This window comes from Onychostruthus taczanowskii, unplaced genomic scaffold, assembly GCF_017590055.1.
Source record: "Onychostruthus taczanowskii isolate IOZ18803 unplaced genomic scaffold, ASM1759005v1 scaffold1, whole genome shotgun sequence".
In the NCBI taxonomy this organism is placed as follows: Eukaryota; Metazoa; Chordata; class Aves; order Passeriformes; family Passeridae; genus Onychostruthus; species Onychostruthus taczanowskii.
This window is the reverse complement of record NW_024496525.1, coordinates 20586037-20607349: the sequence shown is the minus strand read 5'-3', so window position 1 is coordinate 20607349 and position 21313 is coordinate 20586037. Positions and strand designations below refer to the sequence as shown.

Below are 21313 nucleotides of genomic sequence, written 5' to 3'. Positions count from 1 at the left end.
AGCAAGTGGCAACTCAAACATACAACTACAAAGAGCAGAATTCAGCACAGGAACAATAAGCTTTGAGATAAGATCACAGCTCTGTCTTCATAGGTAGGGAGGCATAACATGGAGTTAACTGGAAAGAAACACTACACTTCTGCTCTTTCCTCAGCTTCACCTTTCTCTTAAAAAAATACCTTCCACTTCAAAACTCTGCCATGGTGTTTGCTGCTTATAATATCTCATTGGATGATTTTCCAACCTGATAAATATCTACTTCCAACTCTAAGGATATTCTTCATTCCAACTTGCTGCCAACCCAAGTTAGGGATCTGAGAGATGAGTTCAAGTCTCCTATCATTACCACTCAACAGGAAAGACTGTAAATTAAGGTATGTATTTGACAATCTTGTAGCTACCCTATTGCCTTCAGTGATCTTACAGAAATATGACTGACTGAACTTTAAAATTGAACATGAATAGATGACTCCACAGGGAAAGTAAGGGACAGATTGGAACCCATTCCCTAACCCCAGCACTGCATGGAATTTACAGGGACCATCAGGATACAAAACCTTAAAAGTCAGCAGGCTGGTCTTTGAAACCAAACACACAGATCAGTGAAGAGGAGGAAACACTTTCTGTTTGCTCATCTATGGCATTCAGATATAGATATGGGTGAAAATATTCCTCTTGCTTAAACAAATATTGCTTTTCATAATGAAAAATACAATTTTATTTGGAAAAATTTCCTCTCCTTTATTAATCTAATTCTTTTAAACTCAGCAGTAGTTTATCCTCTTCCACTTCTGCAACTCTTGCATGCCCTACAAATAATTTTCTCCATGCATTGCTCCATGTTTCTCTCAACTAAAGCTTGTTAGTGAATCACCTAAGGAAGTATCCTTTGAACGTCTCTGATTATGATATTAATGAAAAGCAGATAATAGCATTCATCACTCTTACTAAAGGTCTGAAAATCTTCTTTTTAATACCTGCGGAACACATTTCAAATCTGAGATAAGCAATGCCACTGAAGTATTAACAGTGCATTTCTGGTCAAACACCTTACCTGGCATATAGGGCTGGGTGCTCTGTTAGATAAGATCAAGAAGATCCATAACACTATCAAGTGCAGAAATAAAAATGGAAGTAGCAATGGCTTACTTTAAAGGCAAAAAAAAGCAAAAGGAAGATTTATCCCTGCTCCCTTCAAGAATATTAATGTGCAGAATACAGATACACCAGCTGGGCTCAAAAAAGTGAGTGAAAGTCAGAAGCTGCCTGATCTCAGAAAACCAACAGGCATTCCTTATGTATTCAAACAGTGTAGAATAAAGTAGAGCATTGTAATGAAATAAAGTAAAAAATGTAGATGATTCGCACCTCATGAAAACAAGCTGTTGTATTTGACAGCTGAGCTTTGAAATGCTCCAGCTAAAGTCTCTCTGTTAAATCATCTGGACTTTTTTTTCCCAGTCTGTGATTTAAGGTCTAGCTAACTCTACATAGTGATTTTTTCCACATATAACCGTACAAAAGCCCTAATACTATAAACTGCTAAATACTTTCTACTTTCATTAATCCCAAGTCACTCAACATCTCATCAGGCTGCCAGTTTTTCCAGCCATGTAGTTAATGTAATTAGCAAATATGTATGCATCTGCATATATACAGGAATCTACACACATTTTTTTTGGCTTTTTTTACTATGAAAGTATTTAATTTGCATCCAAATTCCAAACTGCTTTAGACATCCAAGTGCTGACTCTTTCCTTTCCTAAAAGAAAAATCAATATCCCGTTCACAAATGCTGTGGGCAAAAGCTATGGAAGAGAGTTATAAAACAAGTGAGGAATGCAGAAGAAAATTTATGCTTTTGGTAATTTAAGCCTATTACCAAATGTAGTCTCCCAGGAATTCCTTGTACATAGAGTTGGGGTTTTTTTCTGTATATGCTATGAATTACCTAATCCAATCTTTCTGATCTAATGTTTAGTTCTAAAAAACAATCCTACTTTTGAAATTTAAGAGCATGATTTGCTACTCATCTGCAGCAGTTTTACACTGACAATACTTACATGCATTATTGCTAATTTACATTAGCAGTAAATGAGAGGTACATCACGTGCATCGTTTCTTACAGTGGAATCAGAGAAACCTAGAATATGACATGCAGTCTATCTCCTGGGGACAGGGTATTACCAGCACTCTGTTTTCACATCCAAGATATTTGCTAGAACTGTCTGAAATCTGTAATAATATTATGTAACCGATCAATACTTACGGGTTTTCATATATATTTACTATATGTAATCCATATATATATATTTTTCTTTTTCTTTGCTTTCTATTTCCAGCACCTTTCCCAGTGCTCCAGTCAGAGACATAAAGCTAAAATTTATTGGATTTTATAAAAGGAAACTGCATTTGCCATCCCTTAATCCTTTCTTGCAAAGAATCTCCTTCCTCCGCAGCAGTTCCCTATGCTTATTAAGCTTCCCAGCTACATTCAGAACTCGGGCGCTGTATAAGCAGAGGCGTCACTGTAATGGAGCAGAGAGATAACAGTGCCTCTCTGCTTGGCTTTGTCAGCACTACCCCTGAAATTATGTGTACACTTCTGTGCATTTCATTACCAGAATAGAACAGCACAGACAATGCAAAAGAGAAAACCGATAGAGAAGTGCCGTTCAACAAGGAACAACAATCATTGCTCTAAGTTGATGTCTAAAATCTTTGTCTTCACTGTAGATAGCTTCATCATCTTGGTTTGTGCTTGCTGAAATCTCTCTTGAATTAGAAAATTGATGTAATATGACACACAGAGTAAAAGCAGTCATTGCTCTAACATGGCTAGATCCCCAGTAAAATGATCTCCTGGTGTATGTATCTGTCTGAAGATTTAAGGAATCTGAAGGATCAAAATACAACTTTTGTTTAAAAGTAGAGGAGAGATTAACTAAGGTTGGAAACTGAAAGAAAAATTAAGACTCCAAGGTCTTATTTCAAGTTCTGTCATTCAGCTAAACCTTAAGGGCTCGGTCTGCAAAAGGATTAACTATCTCTTGCCAGTGTATAAATCTAAAATATAGATCCTAGAAGCAAATGCTCAACTGCTCTAATATCCACAAAGCTCCCCTTAGCTGCTAGAAAAATTATGGCAATATAGCTACAAAATGTTCTTGGGGCTATTGGACACTCACATTTGCAGCCCAGGATATATCCCAAGGATATAACTATTAAAATTAATTTAAAAATAAGCACCTTGAATGTGTAGCTGGCTTCTTAGATTAAATGCCAATAAAATACAATAAACAATATTGCTTGTATAGGGATTTTAAGGCAAAAGCCATAGGTATCAATAGCAATTAATATTCTGAAGATCATAAAAAATCTTTTGTGCCTTCACAAAATGTCTGCCACTACAGTAGTCCAAATGGCTTTGACCTGACTTGCTGCTTAGACTCCTAATTAATTAGCTTTAATGAAATGTAAGCAGATTTCGTTGTGAAAAAGAAACAAAACTGTTCCAGTTCCTCAGGATACTTTAAACATTTCATGTGAATATTATGTTCTTACATGAGGCATGCCAAGCCTGGCAAGTCTTAAGAGTTTCTTAAACTATCTGAATTGGCAGCTTGTGTTTGGACACTTGCCACCTACGAGACAGACCAACAGAAAACTTGCAGCTTGTCATCAGGAAGGAAAGGTCATCTGAGAGACAAAGGAAAAAAGTCACCAGGAGAATAAAAAAATCTACTGGTTCAATAGTAAATGGCATATAGATGATTGGGATTCATTTTTCCTATACTATCACATCTTTGTGATTGCTGTAGACAGCACTACCAGAACACTCATTCTTCAGCAGAAAACTGTGTAAATCCTTTTCAGAGGAGGCAAGATAGGGGATAAACTGCTGTACCAGGATTCCCCACTCTTCTTGCATGGAGGAAGAATTATTATCAGAGTGAGTTACACACAGAAATGGCTGCTTTCATCTTTCAACAATTCTGTTATTAGAATAGAGGTGCTGCAGGCACAACATCTGCAGTTTGTTTTGCCATCTGTTTCTAAAAATATCATCTCATTGAAAGAGACTTTTTTCCTGTCTCTCAAAATCATTTTTGTTTGCTTTTTCTTTCCAAGGGAAAAGTGATAGATTTGGAAAACAGCATATGTGGGAAAGATCACTCAGCTTCAGGGGTGGACTTTACTGTTGCTATTCAAAACATAAGGAAAAGCTGTGAACAAAACAACTGAAAATTTTGAAATATACTGGCTCAACGCCTTTGATAAATGTAATCAAAGGGCTTAGTCTTCTAATGTAATTCCTACAGAGCTAGTGACAGATGTTTCCCATGCAAGAAAGTACGGTTTAATGTTCTGGGGAACCTAATGGGGGAGAAAAGAAATTGAAAAACTGAAAAGAACAAGCTCCAAAGTTATTTACAGGTGAAGTTTAGTCGTCATATTTTCAGAAATCAAAAAAGGAGACAAATGAAGTGGGGGTACAAAAGAAGTTCCCATAAAATATTTAAAACTTAAGCTTACTTTATTTCATAATTAGAGATTTTGTTAGAATGCAATTTTCACTTTTTTAAAAGCACCAATTTCAAAATGCAAAAAAAAAAAAAAAAGAAAAAAATCAAACCCAACATTTTAGGGGTCAAGGATCCTTTTCTTGTTTTGGATATGACACAAACATCTCAGAAGAGACTAGATGGAGTCCCTACAGTATTCTGACAGCACCAAATCTTAATTTTTTACTTGAAAAACCTAAGGTGTGAATATGCTCAACTAATTTTCCGTCTCTGAATTCCTTTGGGGCTCATTTGGCATGCTTAAGCATGTGAAGCAGAGGGTGTAAGAGACTGAAATGTTAAAGACTCAAACAACTGGCCATTTGCAAAAACAGCAGGTGCTTTGCTGAGGCCAGGTTTGCACCTCCAGACCGAAGAGGGAGAGGAGATTTTTGGGTGCATGGTGGCAAGACCTCTGATCTGTGTAAGTACAGCCCCTGTGCCAAGGAGGGGCCTTCCACCAGTGGACTGCAGATGATCCACAATGTTCCAGGGAATGCCACCCATCACCCATGGGAATAAGGGCACATCGGGAAGTATGGCCAGTTTAGTGAACAAAAGAGCACTTTATTTTATTTCAGATACATACATACTCCCATTTCACTGACTTTCTCTCCAGCTGTCAAGCCTTTTTAATCCTCTCCACAGGTCTCTGAGAGTCCCCAGAAGCCTGGCAGAGGCAAATGATTCAGAACCTCACCAAAGACACCTACCTGCTGTGAGTTGAGATGCGTGACAGGGATCTCTGTTTCTGACTGTTCCCAGATCTCAAACCTGAGTCACACAGGCCCCCTCTCACAAAACACCTCCCCCAAAATGATGGGATGTACTGGCAGCTTTCTGAGTTATACAAAAGCCAAAGACCTGAACTAACAGAACATAACAGGCGCATGAGAAAGAGGATAAGGCAAGATTCAATCTATTTGTTCCACTTTGCTTATAAAGCTCCTAAACAAGCATATTCTACTATTTCAGTTCCCCAAAATACTTCTTTTAGCCAGAACATAAACACGGCATTAACCAATGTATAAATATACACACATGTACAGAGAGAGAGTGAGCATGTGTGCACGTTTTGCAGTATATTTATCATCCCTGTCTTACCACTGAAAAAATGAGCATACAGGAGAACCATGGATTCCAGAGGAAATACAGGTCTCCAGGCACTCCACAATGGACTTGTTACTGAATGAAGAGAGGTCAGGAGAATAAATTTTATTTTGCGATCTTAGAAAATAACCAGAACTATTTACAGGACTACTTTTGCTCTTTTCATCAGTCAAATACAAAATTTATGAACTCCCTAACATTTCAGCAGTGAAATCAGTAGTTGCTAAAACTAGTATTTAAAATCACTCATACTGGTTCCAGTATTGGGGAAAAATCCTGAATTATGCACATACATTAAAAAAAAAAAGCTCAAAATTTCTAAAATTGCTTTGAATTTCTGCTGTCCCTCAAAGATAGAGCAACCTTTTCCCATTTTTGAATTCCTCTGACATTTCTTGTTCTGATACTGAGGTGGAATGAAAGCAGTGGAGATAAAAATTTGGGGCATTTTCTTGTTGCTCTAAATGAAGCTAATTTTGAGATTTTGCAGCTTTGTTTGTAAAATAGTTGTAGTTGCTCTTCAATGTAAAAAGAGGAGCTGATGATCCTTATAACACCATCCCATGGGACCAAAGAACTTTAGTTTTTATGAGATTCAGCAGAAGTAGAAAATAAAGGTCCTTGGTGGTGGGTCTTTTGCAAGGTTTTAATAATGTATTTGTTAGTGCAAAGATCAAATGGGTTCTCAAATTAGTAGACATCTGAGATTTCAAATCAAGCCAGTGTAATTTATTTTTGTTTTGTTTTTTGCTTCTATATCTCATTTCCAAACTGGTATGGGCTTTGTCTTCTGCTCCTCACAGAGCATTTAAGCTAGGTAGTATTAAAGAAATACTACACTTGATGTCCCCTAGGAACTGGGATCCCCCCTTCTCTTACTTGAGAGAAAGCACTGATTTCGACAACTTGTAAATAAAAATTTGGAACTGAAACAGAGAGGAAGAATGAAGACAAATTAAAAACCCCATTGATGTAATTATAAACTTTGTTTTCTCATAATCTACTTGGGTGGAAAATAGAACAGGTTTTCCTGCTCTACTGAGGTATTATTCTAGGTGTTATAGTTCATGTGACCATCAGTAACTTTGAACTTCTAGTACATAAGGCACCCTTAGATCTAGGCACGATGACTAAAATAAATTTATAAGAAAAACCTTTAGAAGCAAAAGCCTATCTCTGTTCCTAGTCTCTGCAAATGCTCAACATGATTTCGCTCTAACAGACATTATTATCTTTCAGAAATCAGATACTTCTTGTTTAAAGGTAATTAATCAGTTGCTATAGACATTTAAGGTTCTAATAAAAAAACATTTGCTTTTGATGCAAAATCTATTTCTGAGTCATGTGCTAGCTCTTCTCTTCCACTGAATGTGTCATTGGCTATTTTTATTTTCTTTACCATATATTTTATGAAGCCGAAAATCAAAGCTAACAGGGACAAAAAGCAAGTCGCAGCAGGTTGAAAATATCATATCTTAGTATTTTAGACATGTGTCAGCTTGATAACATAGGCACAGCACTAGAGGGATTGCCAGAATGTGACAGTGCACATGGCTTTGAGTTTAGAGAACATGCTTTAAAAAAAGACTGGAAGGCAGCAAGGGCAAGGTAGCCAGACTGCGGGGCTGATTCTGATCTTTCCTGATCTTAAATGTAAAACCAGGGAAACTTACACCAGCTAAGCCAGGCTGGAGAAACTGCTACGTTTTCAAAGGACAATTCTATGAGCATGCAAGTCCAAGGGATGGAAATGCTGATATTTAAGATCTATATATTGCTGTCCACTCATGACCTTAATTTATGTAGCCTGAGCACGGTTCATTCCAATGCATGTGTTCATTCTAGAGGAAAAAATGATATTTAATGAAAATAATGTCACACCAATGATCCCTGAGATTAAAATACTTGACTTTTGTATCCCTCATTTTATTCTCTCTGCATTAGCAGATTAGGAATTGCACCTACTTTATAAAAATATGTGATAATATTACTTCTCACAGCAAGTGAAGATAGCATATAGTACTAAAACCTTAACAATAACACAGTTTATTTTCACATTTCTGGTAGGTAGCAGTACAGAACCATTTTGCGGTGTTGAACAGCAATTTGCACCTGAATATCAAAGTCCATTAAAACAGTAATTAAATCTCCTTTCTGTTCATCTTTACCTCATTTAGCTAGAAGTATTTCATTTACCCTGCCTTACAGGTAGGCAAATGAACAATGTACACACAGAGGAAGGAATCAACAGTAGAACAGCAGAACTGGGAGTGCCACATCATAGTTCAGGCTTTTTATTCTTGGCTTAAACTACTGAATTCTTAGCTCTTTCCCTTGCTCAGTGACAAATGTCACAAAAGCTAAAGCCAGCAGCCTGTCCTGAGACAGAAAACAAAAATAAGAACTAACTATTTCTAGTACCAGATATCCATATATAACCTCACTGGGATAAAACAGAGCACAATGGGACCTCTCACAGCATCTCCTGTGCTTGAGTGAGCCCCATGAAGAAGGCTGGTCACAGGCATAGCAGAGGCTACATAAGGCAAACAGAAGTCACCATTCAGTAGGACACAGAAGCTTTATCACAACCTGAGGTTGTGATATCACAACCTGAGGAGGTTACTGTCCTGATGCCTGGACACTTGACCGTCACATTACTTCAGTCTGAAGGTTATCCTGAACTGCATGATGCAGGGGGCTCAAACTCCAATTGTTCTGCTCCAATAACCTGCCACTTGTTCTACAAAATTGGTTTCTTTTGCTGTTTCCATCATAACAGAACTCTCCTGGTCTCTCTGCCAGAGGGCAGTATTACACAAAACTACAAGCTTTTTGATTTCAATATTATTTTAAGCACTTGCTTTACTTAAGCAATTGCCAAGGGAAAACTTTAGATTCAGTAGGAATTGCTGGTTATAAAAAACACATGAGATCTAAAATCTAAACCAAGCCAACTTTAAATACTGATTCATTTTTTTTGGTAATAATTACACTCAGCAATTTTTCTCAGATTACGTAAGAATTAAGAAAACGAAACTGAACATAAATAATTGGTTTCCACTGGTGAAAGAAAAGTGATCTTTTTATTTCTTTGCAAGTACAGAAAACATATCTAGGGTAAGTCAAATGAAATAACTAAATAATCCATGTTGGAAACCTGAACATATCCCATCACTTCCCTCTTCCGGTAGCTCTTAGCCTAAAAAGTTCACAGATTTCAATATCTTCTGTGTTCTGGAATTTTAGCTAGGCTAAAGGTATGTGTAAGTGTGCTTTTTGTGATGATGTGAACATTATCTGCACGAAAACTGTCTGCCTTTTCCTCCACTAACTTCAGCTGATCCACTGATGCCAGCTGATGTATCCTAATGCACTGAAGCTTCCTGTGTCATTAATGTGGCTAGTACTTTCACAACGAACTGAATTAAGGTGCCAGGAAATGAACCACTGGACAATCCAAACTATATTTTTTCTAAATGGTATTTCTAGTCTAAGCAGACGCTTGAAAACTCAGCTTGTTTTCCTCTGCTTTACGCATTATTGCACATTTATGATGCATATGGCAGAAGACACCCCAGATGCGATTCTGGAATTGTGTTCAAGTTAGACAAGTAAACATCAGCAAGCCAGTTTTCACCAGCATCAGTAAGAGGCAGAAATCACACACTGACGGACAGAAGACTGACCCCACAAAATGAAGACATACTACTCTTAGAAATCCTAGGTACATCCTAGACTTTTGTCTGCTAACTACAAACAAATAATGAACTGTGGATTTTAAAAATACATTCACAAAGATATCCTTTCATCTGCATGTGCACAGTGATATTCCTTTTCCAAGACTGTCTTTTATAAAAAGTCCTAGGTACATCCCATTGTCTGGTGCCTAAAGTACAGATAGCAGGAATTCTTGCTCTAACACATCAGCATGTAGGCATAAATCCTTTAAGAAGCTGTATAAGAAGTCACTTTAGCATTATGCCAGCAAACCATTTATAGGAGTGAAATGATAACAGAGTTTGAAAACTATTGAAAACAGAACAGCTGAAAACTTGGTTTTAGGAAGCTCTGCAACCATCTTGAAATATCCATCCTGAAGCCTCAGGGAAACACTCAGAACATCATTCAAAGCTTGGTGCCTCTTTGTGGACCTCCCTCGGGTAGGTGAGGAAGGGAAGAGGGGAAGGGAAGGGGATGAGGGATGACAGAGTGCCGAGGAGCTAAACACCAGCTTACGAACAGAGAACAGAATCACATAACAACACTGGACCAATGGGACTCCAAGACACAGTGACAAGACAGATGGACACAAAAAAGACGCAAAATCACTACTGAGGAATAAAAAAAAAGCAAAGAAACCCCATTAAAAAAAGTAGATCTATAACACCAAGGCTGCAAGAAGCAGCCAAGGGTACTGGCATAAGTCCTCCAAAAAGAATAAATTATAATATAAATAAAAAATAAATTCAAAACAATATCTCCCCCAAATCATACACTACAGACTTGCTTGGTTAGCCTGAATGCATAGCTCTGATGGAACATACGATGGTGTCATCACAGCCCATGCACCGGTTAATGAAGGCCATGGTTAGTTACATCAGCTAAACTACAGCATGCCAGAAAAATGATCTTGCACTGACCCAGAAATAAAAGATACAACAGACACTCTGCATTGCAATAAAATTCTTTTTATGCCATCTGCAGTTTCTAGGGCTCTTTCCATTGGAAGAGTTTTTCCTGGGAATATGCAGGGTAAAGGGGAGGGTTTTTTCCTTCTGGGTGTTTTTAACTCTGAACTCAATTGAAAAAAAAAAAAGGAAAAGGGAAAAAGGATAGAGACTTTGCAGAAGTTTAAAAAAGTAGGAAAATAAAAATAAAGGAAGGGTAATACTCTTCATTCTTTTACACACAACTTTCTTGGGATGTCCAAAAATGTGAATTTCTTGAGGATGGCAAGAAAAGATTTTGTTGCCTTTATTGGTTTGCAGATCTATATCTCATTCTTGAGATGATGAAACCATTATTTTGTTGGAAGAACTCCAAAAATATAAATTGAGAAGTACAGCAATGATTTTAAAAATTAAAAAATAGCAGTATGGCACGATTACGAGCCAAAAAAAAAAAAAAAAAAAAAAAAAAAAACCAAAAAGGAAAGAAATATAAAAGAAACTAAAATATCAATCACCAAAAATTCATGCGGCACAAGATGAGGTGAAACGACAGAAAATGTTCTTCAAATATATACAATGTATATATCTATCGATATATACACGGAGTATGTGTGTATATATTGATCGATATACCTGTATAATTTTTTTTGTTCTCCCTGCCCCACCCTACCCCAAGGCTAATTGGTAGATGAAATTATCAATTAAAATCAAAGAAATAAATAAAAGGAAGAAGGAAAAAATCTAACAAAAAAGAAATTAACATGCTTTGTTCACCAAGAAATAACAATATCATGCATCTGTCCACACCAGCGGATGCCAGGGTTAGATGAAGGCATGAATTTCTGTGTAAACATGTGATTGGATGATAGGGGCTACTGCTGATATTGGTCATTTATTACTTCAGCATATAGATATATATATATGCACAATTCATATATGGTGCATATATAGATAAAATATCCTCATGGGTGGGGCCTTTGGACCTTACATAGATAGAAAGACCAATATGCTGAAAACAAATCTCAGTATTCCTAATGTAAAAAAAAAAAAACAACACAAAACTAAAAAGAAAACAAAACTTCCTGTAAGTCATCTGCATGATTGTAAAACTTGCTCATTTGATTTTGTTTTGGCTGTAAGATTGTAGCTAGGAAATTCCATCAAAATGCTATTATACCCTGGGAAGTGTTGTGGATGAAACCCTGTCCTTTGGGTCCATATGGTATTCCGCTTATGAAATGGGAAGTCTATTTCTCTGCATACTCAGAGGCATGCACACAAGTTTAAAGGCCATTTCTTATTCACAACATGAGAAATGGGGACGTATTCCTCCTTGTCAGGGAGAAATACTGGAGCACTGGATTGTGGGGGGTGCTCCTGTTAGGAGAACAATGAAAATTCCCTAGGTGCTTCGGGAAGGTTGGTGCAGTTATGGAGGACAACAGCCAAATCAACACTTCTTTTGGTTTCTTCAGTGAAGTCTTCACATCCAACACACTGTCTTTTGTACTGTGCCAGCTGTTTTGGAAGACAGTTTATACTTGTTTTCTGCAAAAAAATCTCTGACCCAGGCAGGCTGCAGGTGGATCGCTACAGGCCAGTAAATTATAGATACAGAGGGCATATCTGTTGGTTATGTGCCTCCTGTGTGTAAGTGTACAAAACTTCCAATGCAAAGAACTGTAAATTTTGGCATATCTACTGCTGTCTCCAGTCCCCCATCAGAAAGGTTTACCAGTGATGACAGACTTAACATATATTCCTTTTGGGAAAAAGTAAATTTCCCTGGGGAAAAAAAAAAAAAAAAGTTACATTGGAAATTGATGGGCTGATAGGAAGGGAAACTGCAACTGGACCAGGGAAGAAACACAGGATGTGTCGAGCCAGAGAACAAGGATTAAGCCCTACAGACCATTTCAAGAGGCTGTATTCTGGGCTTCAGGTTCATTGGTGAGTCTTTGAGTCTCACTGTTTTGAGCAGTCCAAGGAGCAGCTTGGGCTGTGATCCCAACCAGCTGCCTGGCCACCAGCATCCAGCCTGCCTGGTGCCAGAGCTCCACTAATGGACATCCTTAACAGGAATGAGGAAAATGGTATGAGGAGACAGCAACAGCTCTCAGGAAAGGGTAATTATCATCCTCAAGGCTTTGAAGTTTCAGTATGATCAGTTTGTAAGGGTAGTCCTCATTTCAGTGAAAAGAGATTAATGCTTTCTGTCTTCGCAGTGCTTCTTAGCCATTCCTTGTCAGAAAAATATGTTTTCCTTACAAATCTTACATTCTCTGAGAGCAGATGAGTGACCAACAAACCACCACAGAGCAATGTTCAGAAGCACAGACTCAGAACCTTGGCTTGAGTATTGAGGAACTTCAACATTTGAGCCTCAGATCTCCTTGGAGCAGGCCAGAAGACAGTCCTGTACTCATACTAGAGAAAAGCATCTGTTTTGGCACAGAAAAAAAGAAGTTTTTTGGCCATGTACTGGGAAAAGCAACATTTTCCTTGAGATAAAACAGAATCTTCTCTTGACTGTTAAGTAAATGCTTCTTCAGGGCAGATGAACAGGTTTTTTGCCCCTTTATCATTTAGATTGAGCCTTCTGGGAGACCTAGAGACCCAAGGGCATCTAGGCTTGTCTGCAATAAGATGAATAGGGAGCAATTTCTGTCCCTGAACCTGCAATGGTTTCTTTTTCATTACATAAAATACAGGGGTGTTTTGGATCCACAGCTGTCATTGCTGTCACCTAGAATAATTCCTTATGCATATATACGTGTCTGCAGGTGGTGCCTGCAAGCTACCTCAGTCAAAACAAGTCCAGTGACAGCTCCTGTTTTTTAAATGAAGTTTTTCTACCAAAATTCCAAAAGAAATCACCTTTGGAAGGGGGGTACAAAGTCTTAGCCAGCCTGCTACAGGGAGTGTTTCAAGCCAGTCTGGAGAATCCTGAAGAGAGCAGAGTTAGGGAATCACCTTCATACCGTCTTTTTTGAAAGAGATGCAAGTGTTCAGACACAGATCATATGCACATGAGATTCAGGTCTCAGATTCAACCATCAAGCAGAGTTAAGTGGCAATAAGACCCTGCCAAATGGTCCTCACATGGTATTTAGTCTCAATGAGGACATGATTTTCAGCCTCTTAGTACACCAAAAACAAAAGCTTCAAAAGGACTCTCTGTAGAGTACTGCCCTCCGATTCCAAGAACCAACACCAAAGTAATATCTCTAGATACTGGGATTTGATTCTGACCCATATGAAATCTGAAAACTTCTGATCTGCAGGGAAATATTCTCTGCTGCCCTTGTCTTGGCTATTGCACAGCAGGTTCATAGTGATGTGTATCATATCTCACAGCTGCAGCAGTGAGTTCAGTAACCTTTACATTACTAGACCATGGCACTGAGGGTGATGGAAGGCCAAATTTGGCAGAAACTCAAGAGCTTTAAAAGCTACACATTATCAAAGCAACAAAAAGAAGACTGTGCTGGGTTAGGTCATTTAATTTTCAATCTGCTGTAAAAGGGATCAGGCAAGGCAGAAGGCAGCGACCTGTCAAGAGAACAGGATGAAGCAATTTCAAATGAGCCCAATTAAAAAAAAAAAAAACCAATACGTTTTAAAAAAATCTGAAGCCGTACACTAGAAAACACAAGCAAGATAATCTGGGTCTTTTCTCTCCACAATGTACATATTTAAATACCAGATCTTGGCATGTGGCCAGAATTCTGACTTGGCTGGTGAAGTGTAAAGGCAAACATATCTGCTCAGCCAAGCCAGCAATACTGGATTTTGATAAGCTGGCTCAGATTGCTTCAGTGCTCCAGAGCAGAATGGGCTGAGTGAGTGTTTTGATACTGCCTGTATGGCAGACACTATGCACTGAGAATGCAGACAATAAGATAGACAAAGAAAATGAGAAGCCCCATAAACCTGCTACTTTTCCTTCTTATTATGATGGAATGAGTTAAGTTTATGCAAAAAGGACCTGCATATTCCTCCTCCTTCTAGCAATTCTGTACACCAGCACCTCTGAGAGCAGGAGAGCTCAAAATCTGGGAGTGCACATTTCATCAGCAAAGACCATCTGGGAGACTTATTTTTACATATAATCAAGCTAACTTTAATTCTCAATGTCATAGTAATTCCCTAGAAAAGAAACAGATTTCAGTGGCTTATGTTACCTTCCTATGTAAGAGGAGTAGGGTGCAATGAAAGATACTGGGGAAATTTACAAGAATGCCTAGTAGTTTAGGAGAGAACCTTCAGCAGATTTTCAGAGAATCATATTATTTTACACAGCAGATATTCAAATGTCTGTAGGCACTTATATCTGCCAAGTGTAATGCTTAGCAGGATTTTCAAAAGCAAGTAATTTTTACAAATCCAGTTTGTACCTGTTTGAACATTAGATTTCTAACTGTGTCAGGAAGGAGGTATTTTTAGTCTGGAAATGTTGCTGTACAGCACTATGAAATTTCATGCCAAACATGCTGTTTTACCAAATTTCTACTCAAACTTTGATTTTTCCACTGGCAGCACAAAATGAAAATATTGCTGTTACAATTTCTAGCTGCTGAAATTACTGAGTTTTGAAACAAAAATTTACATGAGGAGGAGTCTGATAGAGACATCCTTTTGTCCTTTAATTGAAATACATGGCAATCAGAATATGAATTAGAAAAAAAAAAGTCTTCACATGTTAGTGAAGCTTTAATGAAGTGACTTAATTTATTTGCATATCAGTTGCAATCACTTTGTCCTTGTGTCCATGGTCCTATTAATCTCATGCCTCACTTTCATTACAATCACTGTGCTGGCATTTCATTACTACCTTTATTTAAACTCTCAGTACCTCCATTGTTTATACTTCACAATCTAGTAATATTTGGACTGCTTTTCTTCCAGATGGGGAGTAGAAAAGCTCATAGAAATCCATAAAAAAGGAGATGGGAAGTAGGCTGAGCTACCTGTTACCAACAGTCTATGTCACTGCCTTCACTGCCATCACAGGGAAGTCAAGAGTATGGGTGGAAGTTCCCAGCTACAATGCCAATCTCAGGTTACAGCAAGACCAAGTTCTACTAAAAATGCAGGTACACCATGACAAATTGAAAAGAAATGTGAAAGCACTAGCCTTGGGTGAATTTTTATGTTATCATTGAATTAATCAAATGGCTTCAGGAAATTAGAAACAGAACATTTATATTAATTTCTTGGTATTTTTTGTAAGGAAAAAACCCCCACCATCCCAAATAAAACAAAGCAAAAACAAACAAAACAAAGCCAAATGAAAGAATCCCCTCAAACTATTTATATGTTTCACTTTTAAAGACAAAAATTCTAGCCAAAATTCCTCTTTTTCTTTTAAATGTACACAGAAATTCGATGATGTCTGTTCTCTATTATAGAAATGCTTAACTCATGGCAAGCCTCAAAAAAGAAGACTTGAAAAAGCCTGTAAGAAATAAAGTAGACTGCAGTTGCCTGCTGGATACCACATAATATATCTCACCAGAAAGAAAAGCCATCAATTTATCAAAATGTATCTGAAAGGGAGAAGTTGAGTCAGTTCCACATGGCCAGTCCTTCTGACTCTTTAATGGATACATTTTGAAGCATCACTGCAGATAACAAGGCAAGAATTACTACTAATTTTGTTGTGTTAAAACTATGTTTTGGTGCTCCCCAATTTCTTTGGGGTCACAGGAAACAAAATTAGTATAAACACATTACCATGTTAACTGTACTCAAAATCCCATGGACAAATGTATCCCTTAACATCCATCTTCAGAGTAATTAAGAAAGATTAAACATCACTAACAACTTATTTTTATTTCACTTTTCTCTTCTGTTTTCAAATGTTCACCCTCTCCACTTCATAAATCTTCATTATTTGTCACACTCCATATTGATTTTTTTTCCTACTGTGTTAGTAAACTAATATCTAGAAATATGTGAACTATTAGCTGGAATCACTTTCAGAAAGTTTGCCTTTCCATGCGAACAACTTTATATAAAGCAAACAGTGACTACATATCGGTGTTTTGCTGTTGCCAAGTCCATGGGATCTGATGCTTGGCTGTATAGTTTCTTATTTTATATACAGTGTATATATACATGAGTGCATATATATACACATATACACACACATATATACATATATAATTATATATGTATACATTCACACACATATAAAATATATGTATGCATTGTTTTTTGCAAATGAAATCAGAAAGCAAGCAAAACACGACTGACCTGACTTACCTGTACTGGGCTCACAGTCAATGAAATCTTCATCATCACTGGAACATTCAGCAGATGAAACGATATCATCTGTTGTCTGGCATGTGAAGCAAAGGAACAAAACAAAACAAAAGTAAGATATTTGCAAGTCAAGAATCTATTACAGAGGCAGCTAAATATCCAAGGGGGAAAAAAAAGTTTCACAAATATAACTTTTAAAATATTTAAGTTGTACCAAGCATTCTGTATATGCCCATGTAAATGTGTCTTCCACTGAGTCGGAATCTCCTGTCGGAGTAACAGTGCCTATCCTGTGCTGTTGAATATTTCAAGTGTGCACAGGTGCTGTGCACCTGCTGGGCTGTTTAGGGCAGCAAGTGGATGACACTGGTGCTGTTGAACGAAGTACAGTGAGCTACAAAGCCTGCCGGGCTGGCAAACCGCCCTGAACAGCCACTGTAGATGCGCCTGCTGGAGGAGGCTGGGCTCCTCCATAAATACCAGTATCATGGAGGGCCAGCCAGAAGGCACTTCCTGAGAGACTCACCATGTGAGGCATGCTCAGACTGAACATGCTTTCTGCAAAGGAAAATATACAAGATAGACCCAGATAATACATATCACTCAGCTAGCAGTACTCTTTGCTGTGCCTGATGAACCACTCTGTGGCAGACATAATTCCTGCTCTGTTAATGCACCTCTTGGGCTGGGAATCTGGTGTTTAACCAGACAGTAAATATCTGTGCAACTCACTTGTTGCATGATGAAGAACTTCTGCACGTGTCAGGTATGCCCAACCTCACCTCCTTGCTTAGCAAGTGAACAGGGATGTGGATGCAACTGGTTTGACCAGATGTAAAGTCTGATTCTGAAAGGATTAAACCAAACTGAAACCATTCACAACCATTACAGGTTTCATCACATTCATTTGCATTTCCAGCTGGTGATGTTTTCTTCTTCTTCTTTTCTAATTTTCATTATTTTATATTTTTTCTTTCTGTGTGTGTACTGCTCTAATTAATGAGCAGCATGTACTGCAGCATGTTAGAAGAGACGTGTACTGGTGTCTCTTCCCAGCAGCATCTCCTGCCTGTAATTGTTGCAATTAGTTGAATTAGTAATGCAGACCATTAGGGAGAGCCTGTGGCAGCCTCTGGACACAGATTGTAATGTTCCTGTGCACAATACAAAATTACCCCAGCTCAGTAGCATTGACTCAACCACAGCTTCTGGTGAAATTGTCTCCCTTAACAGCTCTTCCTTGCAGAGAGCTGCCTATTCTGCTGAGCAGTAGGATCAGTGGGATAACTCCTGAAACAAAATAACTGAAGTGCTCCTCACCAGGCAGGACACATTGAACTCAGGAGCAGGACTGCACTTCAGTATTCTAAGTGAATATTTCTGGGAATCTCACATCTCAACAAGACTTTCAAATCCTTATTCTTGATAAAAACTCTCCAGCTTTAAATAAAGTCTCCTTTACATTCTTATATCTGCTATGGCTGCCTCCAACATGTTCCCTCCCTTTACAAAAGAGTTCTGAGGACTCTGCCCTTTCTTTAGCCTCCTGTGCTCCCAGCACTATGAAATAGCTCTGACCCCTGCTTACCCTCCCATTTCTGTTTGTATTTGAGCTAAGGGGAGAAAAAGAGAACCAAGAAGTCAGTCAGAAAGATCAGATTGAACCTAATCATCCTTCAGTCTTGATTTCAGTGGCTTAGATTGAGCCAAGAAAGAAAAACAGGATAGGTCAGTTGCAAGTAAAAATGGTAAAAACAGAGTATCTGTAAAAAAGCCAGTCATGAAGTATTTTATGCATTACTCAGTCATACCCAGCATGGTCATTTGGCAATATTTTGTGGAATGCTATCTTGCAGTAGTTTCATGCTCAAATACTTTCATTAAATACTTCTACAATCTTTTTTTTCCATGGGGAGTCAAGATTAAAAGGAACTGAAGGTAATATGTTCCTGCCTTACATGTCAAGGTCATTTAAAAAAAAATCTTCCAGTCACAGAAAGTGGAAGAATTCTGTTGAAATCCTGCTGACTTCTCTTAAGACAAGCTGGCTTTAAAATTTTGTCTGCTCAGTAAGGGGACGAGAAAGGAGGAATGCACAAAATAGAAATTTACTTTTTTCAATTCTCCTGGTCCTGTCACACATATTTTAGAAAGGATTATTTACCCGCAGAAACTTTATAACTTATACAGTAATCACATCCTCCAACAGTGGAATGCAGCTGTCCCTGGGTAAAAAGATATTAGTTTTTAATTGCACCAATGTAAAGTAATTTAGCACAATTTAGTAAACAAGGCTATAGCTCTAGAAATTTTTAAGCAGGGGAAATGCAGTTAGTGAAACTGGAGATTTATGCCGCAGTTGTCTAAGGGTAAGGATGGCATGGTGAATAAAGAATAAATTAAGGATAGTACTGTGAATAAAGAATAAACTATCCATAACTACTAGAAGACCTTGCTCAGACAGTGCTAAAACCCTGGCAATTGGTTTTGATTTCCAGGTTAAATTTAGATCATGTGGATTTTGGTCTTAGTTGAACATCTGACAATTCACACTCCTCATAGAAAAACAGTGATGATTTGCTCCAGTAGGAAATAAACATAAAAATTATAACAATGTGTTGTTCTCACTTATCAGCTACCTATTTGATTACCCACTCACTTGCTCAGATCTAAAGGCTTCATGCAACATTAATGTGGAATCAAATCCAATTGAACTGACAATGTGATTTAGTATTTGTAAAGAATGAGGAGTTCCTTTATATCTATTTTTTTTCCTCTTGCATATTAGGTGCATCATATGAAACCAGGAAGGTAACAAGGGTTTTTATTTATTTTTTTTTTTAAACTGGACACCTCCTTGCAACAGGATACTGGTAGATAATAGAAGTTTAAAGCATTTTGGAAGTGATCAGCCAAACTGAGGGCCCAAAACATCCTTCCAGACCTATTAATTACCCCATATCTATTTTGGGAAGTCCCTGTACCACAACCTGAAAAGTCATGAAGCCTGGCACTTGTTCCTCTTGTTCAATTTCCCATCACATAAGCAGCTTAAGGCAGTACATGCAACACATTTATGCTGCACTCTGATGTGTGTACTAGATTTCCTCTATAAAATCCTCTTGCAGTTGGTGTTGGTTCTGAACAGAAAAAGGCACAGTAAGCCAGACTCAGACAAAATGCATATATGTGACGTGCAATACTCACCAACCCTGTCAACTTCAATTTCTATTTGCACTTTTTCATGACTGGTTCCACACATTATTTTATCAATTAATCTCCATCTTTCTTCTTCCCCATCTCTACTACATACTATTTCATTTATCCCATCCTGCTGATTTTGTGTGTATAAAAATGAGGGTTAGAAAAAGGAAAAAAACCTCCAGAAGTGGTGTTAGATTTAAGTCAAGGTCATTAATGAGATCTCTAGTAACCACAGAAAAGATAAGTACCCTAATCTGTCTTGCCATTTCCTATCTTGTATTTTTAATCTCAGTACTTTCCATCACAATTCATCACTAACCGATTTTCTAGTCCCACCACATATTGGTTTTCCATACACCTTCCGCTCAGATACAACATCTGAATCATCCCAAAGGAATAAAGCTATTTCAGTGAGAAAGAACAGCAAATTCCTGACCACAGGAACAGGGTCAACAAAACATCCAGAAGACCATTACTTCTTGTAACAGGAATTTGTACCTTTCAAGACCCTCCTGAGGCTGGGAGTTTTCACTGGATGTTTTTTAAAGTGCTGCTTCCACAAGACAGAAAGGCTAGAGAGCAGAGACCCTGGAAATCTATCCACTAACATAATTTCTTCACATGAGAAACAGCTCACTGTGAGGCAGTAAGCAAAAATACTACCCCATTTCTGGTCACTTTCCTCCATTTTTGAAATGGTTCTCATTATATTCACCCACTGGCCTCAGGGGATAAAAGTGGATTAATCCTTTAGTGTCTGCCCAGTGATCTAGAGATAGTAAATGCTAACATTCTTATGTACAGGCAAAACGATAGTAATGAAACTTCTCCATATGCTGTGATGGAAATGATGTTTGTGTTTTCATTGGAAAGAACATGAGAGAGAAAATATTTTCCCTTCCCTATATTAGCTAAATTCTATATTAAAAATAATATGTCACACTCTACTATTTTAAAATATGTATTTCATTTCTAAAGAATCCCAGCTTTGAAATTACTTGGCCTGTATTAAAGGCCATAAAACTAAAGATAGGTATTATAATAACTTTCAATAAAATTTCTCTCTGTCAGGAACCCTTTTTATTCCTTCCTCTGAAAGATTTTTTATGGCATTTATATTATTATTTTTTCTCTCCCTCTCTCTAGTGTTTAATGAAATTGCTTTGGAATAAAACCAGGGTAGGAGAAAGTGCTAAACTCTGAGTCCACCCCAGAGGATTTATGGGCATACTTACCTTCAAATTCTTTCTCTTTCACTGAATTGGCTCCCCATTCCTTTCCATGAATTATTAGTTCTGTAATCACCTCCTCCTAATTATTCACTCTAAGGGCCTCTTCAATCTTGACACGGTGATAGTTCTACAATCTTTGTTCATTACACTGTATGTACTGGTGTGAGATATGTAGTGCAAGGAAATTTGGTATGGTGTGGCAAGACCTGCTCAAGATTACTCCATTCCTGTCCAATCTTTAAATTGCCCAAAGCCCTAATTT

The 21313-nt window shown here is 37.8% G+C and overlaps 1 protein-coding gene across 15 annotated transcripts in view; it reads right to left on the bottom strand.

The window, feature by feature from the left end:
* The window catches only part of NRXN3 (neurexin 3), a 912175-nt gene that overhangs the window by 19234 nt on the left and 871628 nt on the right, over positions 1-21313 (bottom strand). For 9 of the 15 annotated variants that reach the window (XM_041425182.1, XM_041425016.1, XM_041425103.1 and 6 more), the window contains one exon: positions 16616-16691. In XM_041425182.1, the coding sequence (XP_041281116.1) occupies positions 16616-16691 (76 nt within the window). Of the gene's footprint in view, positions 1-16606; positions 16692-21313 lie in introns of all 15 variants that reach the window. The other 6 variants (XM_041424942.1, XM_041425355.1, XM_041425614.1 and 3 more) reach the window with 1 other exon arrangement.